This window comes from Musa acuminata, chromosome BXJ1-4, assembly GCF_036884655.1.
Source record: "Musa acuminata AAA Group cultivar baxijiao chromosome BXJ1-4, Cavendish_Baxijiao_AAA, whole genome shotgun sequence".
In the NCBI taxonomy this organism is placed as follows: domain Eukaryota; kingdom Viridiplantae; phylum Streptophyta; class Magnoliopsida; order Zingiberales; family Musaceae; genus Musa; species Musa acuminata.
In genome coordinates, this window is record NC_088330.1 from 4,222,341 (window position 1) to 4,231,197 (window position 8,857).

General features: G+C 45.6%; 2 protein-coding genes and 1 long non-coding RNA gene across 3 annotated transcripts; 2 read left to right on the forward strand and 1 right to left on the reverse strand.

Moving 5' to 3' along the window:
• Window positions 1–2,141, forward strand: LOC103981559 (cytokinin riboside 5'-monophosphate phosphoribohydrolase LOG1-like). The gene is made up of 7 exons (XM_009398310.3): window positions 1–286; window positions 369–466; window positions 605–635; window positions 763–862; window positions 1,335–1,405; window positions 1,613–1,756; window positions 1,978–2,141. The coding sequence occupies exons 1-7, from the start codon at window positions 107–109 to the stop codon at window positions 2,068–2,070; spliced, it is 717 nt and encodes a 238-aa protein (XP_009396585.2). The 5' UTR covers window positions 1–106; the 3' UTR covers window positions 2,071–2,141.
• Window positions 2,142–4,397: 2,256 nt separating this feature from the next.
• LOC135672325 (uncharacterized) lies at window positions 4,398–4,964 on the reverse strand. The gene is made up of 2 exons (XR_010512945.1): window positions 4,769–4,964; window positions 4,398–4,698 (listed from the first exon to the last, which is right to left on the reverse strand). It is a non-coding gene; the product is annotated as an uncharacterized LOC135672325 (long non-coding RNA).
• A 1,471-nt stretch (window positions 4,965–6,435) lies between these two features.
• LOC135672015 (uncharacterized) lies at window positions 6,436–8,658 on the forward strand. The gene has a single exon (XM_065180470.1). It carries the CDS (start codon window positions 6,436–6,438, stop codon window positions 8,656–8,658), a length of 2,223 nt encoding a protein of 740 aa, XP_065036542.1.
• The last annotated feature ends 199 nt before the right edge of the window (window positions 8,659–8,857 follow it).

The following is an 8,857-nucleotide window of genomic DNA, read 5'->3' on the forward strand; positions in this document are numbered from 1 at the left end:
TAACTATTCAGAGAGGGTAACTCGGGGATTTATAGTGGAAGATCACCCTTCTCCAACGAGTCATTGGACGGCGAGGGGCTTCTAGGAAGAAGAGAAGGAGCCACATATGATGGAGGACCAAACGCAAGCGAAGTCAACGGCAGTCGCTAAGAGAAGGGTGTCATCGTCGTCGTCGTCGTCGTCGTCGCCATCATCACGGTTCAAAAGAGTCTGCGTGTTCTGCGGTAGCAGCACAGGGAAGAAGAAAGGCTATCAGCTCGCAGCTATCCAACTAGGAAAAGAATTGGTCGTTTAAGAACCACAGCATGGGTTTGCTGCCATTGCTGCCTGATAGAGATTTCGTTGTGAGCCTTTTTTTCTTGTTTCAGGTGGAGAGGAACATAGACTTGGTGTACGGCGGAGGGAGCGTTGGGCTCATGGGTCTCGTCTCGCAAGCTGTTTTTGACGGCGGCCGCCATGTCTTAGGGTCATTCTCTTAGTCTCTGCTCTGTCTCGGCCGCTGCCCTGCATGCACAAACTTACATGCACACACACGCACGCAAAAAATGTTTTGTGTTTTGATAACGATCCCCAGAATCTTCATGATTTCGGTGCTACGATGCAGGATAATTCCAAGGACGCTCATGCCCAAAGAGGTAAACCAGTTTCTTCCTTCTTCTCTTCTCGGTTTCCTCTCTGAATTAGAGGTTGGCGTCGCGTTCAGTGACAATGGTTTACTGTAGCGGCATCCGACTTAACGTGGGTGGTTTTGGCCAATGTTAGATAACCGGAGAGACCATAGGGGAAGTGCAGCCCGTCGCCGGAATGCACCAGAGGAAAGCCGAGATGGCACGTCAGGCTGATGCCTTTGTTGCTCTTCCCGGTACGCGACATATCCTGCCACTCCCATCTAGAACACAAAATTTTCTTATGGATATCTATATATATTTAGAAAGAGAGAGAGAGATTGAGAGAGAGAGAGTTTTGCTCAAGGACCCTTCTTGAGATCCATCAGCTCATCATTTGCTTGTGATCTGCACCCCTCAAAATTCAGCTAGCACATACATGTGCGCTTGTTTGGTTGTGCCGTCTGCGTAATGCACTTTCGTGTGGTGTTAAACTTGCCAAGTAGCAGCACGAAGCTCGAAAACTAAGCGGTTTGACTTGTACGTTGGCCGAGTTGAAAGAGTAGTGAGTCAACCTACTAGCCTTCAATTAAGCCACAAAAAATGTCGGTCCCTTTCTTATCAACTGAAATAACTTTGGCATCATTAGCGATCATAGTCATGCAGTAGGTCTGAAACATGATTACTTTGAACGTCACTATTAACTTGTTTAGCTACTTGGGAGAGCAGGAGGGTACGGAACCCTAGAAGAACTGCTCGAGGTGATAACTTGGGCTCAGCTGGGAATCCATGACAAGCCGGTATCTGTCGATCTGAACACTTCTTTTATGAATATGTTTCTGAACACTTGTCCTTTTTACTCTCATGATTTTTCTTACTGTATCTTCTACTACCACAGAGGTGTACCAATAATGTCGATGCAACAGTTTTAGAATTGATGCAAATGTACCCTTCTACAACAGTTATATGAATCTCTGTGTGTGTGTTGTGTTCTGTGACATGAGCAGGTGGGTCTTCTGAACGTCGAAGGGTACTACAACACACTGCTATCGTTCATCGACAAGGCTGTGGACGAGGGGTTCATCTCTCCTGATGCTCGCCATATTATTATCTCGGCACAGACAGCTCATGAGTTACTGTCCAAGCTTGAGGTACGTATACCCATTCATCGCGTGTGTATCTGCTAAAGCAACTCATGGTTGAGATTGTAAGCAGCTTTTACTCTTTCGGTAGAAAACAATTCAAACAACGTAAAAACAAAAGCAGAAAACACATCAAATACATTTAATCTGAAGTGTGCTTTCTATATATTCTATGCTCTCTCTTGTGCAAACTTTTGGCAGCAGGTAGTAAAGGTATCTCTTGCATGCAGGAGTATGAACCCAGGCATGAGAGAGTTGCATCCAAACTGAGGTGGGAGATGGAGAAGTTGGGTCACCCCCCCAAGTCGTACATCGCGCGCTAGTAGAACACCACCACCTTGTATGAGTAATTATAATTGCCCAATGATGCAACCATTGTAATCTTTACTTCAACTTTCGGAGTGTGTCAGTAACCTTTGTTCTAGTCTTTGCTAACTTTTACCAAGTATCTAGTCAACCTTGGGCCATTAATTTCTTTCTCCCCGTATGAATCCTAACTTAACATCTATGTCTCCAATCATCTGAGAGGAGTCTTCCAGGAAAACCACAGTGCTTGAAATAATATTGTCGAAGACATTCGACGCAAGTGGAGCGGAGCAATAACACAAAAGATGAGCATTGTCCACTGAGAGGACAACAAAATGGGTTTGTAGTCACAATAGTAGCCACTCGAATACAAGTGTTTTCAGCTCGTTTCATCCTTCACATGCTTCCGCACGTTCCTTGGACTGGCGATGACGCAGAAGCCAGTCCTTGTATCACTATGTATGAAATGTTCTATCAGCCAGCCGGCTTCCTGTCCTCCTTTGCATTTCCAGTTAGACATCAGCGACAACTGTACTCCACAAAGCAATCGTGTGGTGGAGGAGGAAAGAAAAGATGCGGAAATCGGTTCAACTCTTGCATCGATGGGACCTTGTTGGTCCTGAGAAGAAGATGTGCTCCTGTAGAAGCAGCGGGCACAAGGTAGAGAGACAACCCAGTTTAGATCAACCTGCAGCACTCGGTTGGTGTTTTCCGATTAAGCATACGCAAAAAGGTGTTTCCCGTGGTGATTGGGAAGCGGAGGTTCCCTTATCTTGGAGAACCTTCCCTTGTTTGCATTGAACTCCAAGCCACTGCTCACCATGAGCCCCACATCTGTGCTGCTGCGATGCTGTCCAAAGCATGGCCACTCTAACCCTCTTTAAAGCTCTACACACAACCTGAGCAGCAGCACACATCACTGTCTGTATGCATGTCTATGTCAACTTTACAATCATAGCGTCCGATCCTGAAGGAAGTAGCAAAACACGCTGACACCTATAGCTAAGTTTGTAAACGATCGTCATGGTTTGATTGGATTTGGTTCGATCTACATGGCATGCCGTCAGATTGGATTCTATCAGGTTCCTACGACGCCATCAAATGTAATGTTACTATCTCCTTTGAAAGGCTTTGGCCCATATAATTTTGGGCTCATTTCATGACAAAAGCTCCTCTTACAGAAGAGCGAGAGAGAGAGAGAGAGAGAGAGAGAGAGAGAGAGAGCAGACTAAGTGGAGACAAGCTTTTCAATCTGTCTATGAAACATGAACAGTGAATCCAGAAGAGAAAGCATAGTTCATTGTACTTTGAGAGGTTGGCTGCCGCAGGACATGGTCAAGAAGCAAAATCAAGACAAAGCACTATCTTTGAGGATTAACTCCACTCGAGCATAATGGAGAACATAGTCACTAGCCTCATCACATGGATGCTTTGACTACTCCAGACGACAGCCTTGGATATGCCAACTGCTAGAGCTCAGATTCCATCTGTGAGGTCACATCAAACAGCACTAGAGAGAGAGAGAGAGAGAGAGAGAGAGAGAGAGAGAGTGGGGAAGAAATCATTTGAAAGAACTGAGGAGGGCCAATTATGCGTCCTGCAATATCCTGTGAGCTTTATGATCATTGACCTTTCCATCTACACTTGTGGTACTGGAGAGTCAAAAAGACCTATAGATCAGGAAGAAGGAGAAAATAGAAGGCGCATTGAATCCAAGAACAGGAGTATTCATTTGTTGTGGAATGGAAAAAGGAATCTGACTCAGAACTCTACACAGATGTTAATAGCATCATGTACAAATCGGGCTTCTTTATGGTTTCCTCTGTTGGAGATTCCTAAAAACAAGCCTATGTACCCATGCCTGTACAGCAGAAGGTACTTCAAAGTAATTTCTAAGTACACATGTTAACATCGAGCATCATCTCTTTATTTCAGATGGTGTCTGCTGAAACCCTACATATTAAGTTAATATCTTTGATCTATTTTTTGCACTCTCTCATCCATGCAGTATCTAAGTGACACTGTTAAAACCAGGAATATCAATTAATGCTAAATAGAATCTAACCTTAAGAAAGGTTGATGGGTTCGAAATCTCATCTCATCTCATATTATCTTTATCTATTCTTATGTTTTTACTCTCTTTTTTTTTTATCTCCATTAGATTTATCTGAAATTGTATATTCCAAATCTGTGAATTATATGTTAAAAACTTAATGATCAGATGAAAATACTGATGCTATATGTTAAAAACTTAATGTCACTGCAGCCCAGCGCAGCCTTCATTGTGCGGCCCAAACCACGCTGCATGAATCCCATATGGGAACTCGATATATAAGACAGAAAATAAATAATAATAGCCTCGTACAATTTATTTCACATTTATCACACTAAATGACAGGTGACGAACATAAAGCTTTGATGCATCCACACGACGACACGTACATGAATAGTACATCGCCATGCAGACGTTAGAAAGAGTTGTATAGCTTCTATGCAGTCCCAGTGGCCGCTTCCTCCGTGCTCTTCGCCTCCTCGGCCGTGTGATTGCCTCCTTCTGCAATAGGCGCAGTAGCCTCTTCGGGCTTCGCCTCGCTCGATGGTTCCTCCGTGCTCTCCTCAGCGTTCTCGTTGGACTCGACCACGGCCTGAACGCAGCTCACAGATTATATATGGAACGAAGAGTAGTGAAGGAGAACCGCCTGTTCTTATACGTACCTCGGTGGCCTCGGCGGGGGTGGAGGTAACGTCGGCCGGGGCTGAGGCAACGACTACTGGTGGCGGCACCTCAGGGGCCTGGCCGTCGGTGGTCTTGGGTTTACTCGCACAGCCGCCCATGGTTTCTTCTGGCTGTGGAGGCAGGAGGAGTAGTTGTTGCCGAGCTCGGAGGAATGGCGAGGAGGAAATACGTACAAGGCTGTACTTATAGGGTAGGAGGTAAGAGAGAGAGAGGAGGAGGAGATGGGTGGTGTGGAGGATGTGTCTATGTTTAGTGAGGGAATGGATGGAGGAACGATGAGCAAGGGAATCACAGAAGACTCATTCAAATGGTCACTCACACCGAAAGAAACCCAAATATATTGGTTATTAGCCTTGGGTTTCCAACAAGGCCCATGGGACCTAAGAGATCCCTCAGCAAGAACTTGCTCCATGACTTTTCTTGTTGACCTCAACATTTGATTGCAATATGACAAGAATTGACTCCTTGTTATAAGTAAGGTTAAGCAATTCAAGATTCCTTTCTCTTATTTTCTTTCACTTATATGTAACTTCAATTATCCGTGGCATCTTTGTCTTGAGTTGCACACATAAGAGTTCAAATACGATCGAAAAGAGGATTCGAGAATTCATCGAAAAGTCGACTTACAAAAAGACCAAAATTTGGTGGAATACATGGTTCGATCTCTTTGATGTTCAAGTTAGAATTAAGATAAAAATAGAGTTATTGATGAACAATAATTGATCTTAATAATAATAAATTGATTGACTTTATAAGAGGTTGGTCCAAAAAAATATTATGCAATATGAGTAGAATATTTTCTTTTACTTATGTCCTTAGCCAATTCAAGTTGCTTGCATAATTTTTCTTAAAACCTTCAAATATAAGATGACTGAACATTTTCCTATCATCGTAAGTCTTTAGAAAGACCTTAGCATCAAAACATCCATCGATGAAAGCTCAAGCTCTTATAAAGAATCTAAAGGAGATATCTTGAAAATGATGGTTTAACTACACATTATTTTGCATGAGATGTTAATATGATGATCGATAGTTTGATCATTTTCTCTCATCAGTCTAAGACCTCTCCCCAATGAATTATTATTTTACATGAGATGTTAATATGATGATAGATAGCTTGACCATTTTCTCTCATCAGTATGAGACATTTCTAGGGTGAAGAAGTAAGTACCATTCAATTTGTCCACTAATATCACATTCATTTAATGAATAAATAGGTTTCTTTTTCAAAGAAAATAATATATATCTTGAATTACATTAATAAGTAGTTTTTAATTAATTTATTGACAATTTTGTTGTTGCATGTTTATCCTTAATTGATGATTCCATAAATTGGTGAAAGTAGTGGAAATATATAAATTATGTTAGGAGGTTGTAACCTTAGTAAAAGGGTTAATGAAATTAACGAATCACGAGGATGTGTTTTTATTATATTATATTATATTCACATATGATAAATATAATTATTTCTGACGCCAATTATTGTGTTAGTTATGTTCATTGTTAATTAGATACCTCATTAATCCACGTGTAGATAAGCACGGAAGATACTCGACATGACCGACCCATGAGGGAAGGGCAGGATATGTAATAAACCTTTGATTAGCCAAAGAACGTGAACGGAGAAGAAGCCGTGTTGCTCCAAATGCATCGACACGGATGCGCACAAGGGGGCGCCCAATCCCTGGACGCGTCCGGCTTCAGCGGGCCGCTACCATGGGTCGGACTCTACGCGGCCGCGGCCTCCGCCGCTTGCGCCCTGGCCATGGCCAGCGACGCCATCTCCGCCCTCCGCCGCCGCCAGCTCTGGTTCCCCTCTTTCCTCTTCTCCCTCAACGCCACCACCCTCACCCTCCTCTCCGTGGCCACAAAGCTCCCCCTCGACCTCTCCTCCCCCATGCCCTCCCTCCCTGACCAGCTCGCCAAGCTCAGTGGCTCTGCCCTCGTCGCCACCGCCACCGCCAACCTGCTCCCCTCCCTCGCCTCCGCCCCCGACGCCGCCTCCGCCGCGGTCGATCTCATCGCGCTTGCCATCCTGGTCATCACTGTCGCCGCCAACGTCTCCATCCAGATCGCCACCGGCGTCATCTACACCTTCGTCCCCGAGCATCTCGCCGTCCTCGTTCTCGCCCTCGCCCTTGTGATAATTCTCTGCTCCTCCGCCCTCGCCGTGCCGACCACGAAGCGGCTGCTCGAGGAGCAGTTCGATGACAAGTTCGGTTCGGCCTCCGACCCCGACGGCGGCAACAATTTCGACATCAACTCGCTCAGAGAGTCTGTGAAGCGCTACTGGTTGATGGCGCACACTTCCAGCCCGCAGTACGTGCTCGGCCGCACCGCCACCTGCACCGCCTCGGGGGCCTTTGGCCTCCTCACTTGCCTCATCCTCGTCGAGGCCTCCATGAGGTCCGTAATCAAGGACCCCCATGGCATGAGCTTCTGCAGTGGGACGTCGGATTACCAGTGGTCAACCACGGTCGTGTTCTTCTCTCAGGTGGTCGCCGTGGTGGTGGGCACTATTGCCCCGGCTTGGAGATGGTTTAACGCCGTCAGCTTCCGAGGGCCCTTCCAGCGGAGGTGGAGCTGTAGGGATGAGGTCAGAGTGGAAAGGTACTGGATCCAGAGGCTAATTGAGTGGAAGCAAGATGCCTCCTCGACGTTCCTGGTCGACGGCAGCCATCGGAGCAGGAAGATGGTACACGAGCTCAAGAATGTCGTCCTGGTCTTGCTGACTAGAGCTCAGATTGTGGTGGTGGTGATCTGCAAGGTGGTGCGGTTGGCGTCCGTGTTGCCCACGAGCTGGATCCGTCGCTGCTGCAAATGTTGGTCTCTGAGATGGGGCTTAGTGTCCATTCCGAGTTCCTTGTCCACTGCCAGTGGTGCGAGCAGGACTCCTTCAGGTTTGGAACATCTGAGCAACTTTGTGCTGCATCTGGAAGGGGAGGAGCATTTGGTGAACTTGATGATGAGGAGCGAACGTGAGGACACGGAACGATGGATTCGGAAGGGCACTAAGAACCAACCTGCTCATCTGATTCAGTTGATCAGCAACCACGCTGCTTTCTCCCAAGGATTTCAAGGTGTTTGTGAATTTGACAGTAGGAGCATTCCCTCCTTGGTCACCGACGAACCTCCTAATTGTTGGGAGCTGCCTTTGGTGACCCTCACTACGGTTGCGGTCGCTCTTCCTTACATCAAACCTGATTTGGTCAAGTCACTCCGGTGTGCAGTGAACGAAGGCCTCAGATACGTCAGGCTCGTTGACGAGCATCTGGACACGAAAGGGCTGCATAACATGAGGAAAGCAGGAGATAACCTGTGGTTGGGAGTAGACCTGTATGATAAGTGGCTGGACAAGGATCTCCACGAGTTAGTCTCCGAGGAAAAGAGTGGTAAGAAGATCATCGAAAAGCTAGGAGAAATTAGCAGAGAATGTGTTAGCAGCTTTGAGCAAAAAATGAGAGATGGTACTGAAGATAGGAGGAGCCCGCTGGAGTGGCCTGCAGACGTCTTTGCATCCAATTCTATGTACAGAGTGAGCAGTACTATCTTGCAAGAGTATGACGGCAAATTCGGGACGGATGACAAGTTATTTCTGTGGTTACAGACCATTATTTCTGACATATTCTGTGCTTGCCTCACCAATATACCAAGAGTCATTTACATGGAATGCATTTGTAGCTCAGTTGAAGTGAGGGAAAAGCGAGTGAGGGAGGCTGCTTTTCTTCTTGGTGAGGCTACAAGCATTCTCGAAATACTTGGAAATCCAGAAGTGACTTGCTTTTATCCTAAGAGCAAACAAAACATTGAAGATTGGTGCATGACAAGGCAGGACCAAAATCTTAGTCTTCCTTTGAGTTCTTCTTAGAATCACTTTTGAGCCATTTTGCGTGATCATTCAGCATGCTTGTATTGGTTCTAGGCATTTACGAAGCAGTATTCGAAATTAGAGGTATCTCGTTGAGCTCCATTACATTTATCAATTTGTTATTCTGCGGTCTACTTTCCATCTTGAAATTTTCATGCGCAAGATAATTATTAAAGATGTGAGAGGCATTAGCTGTGAA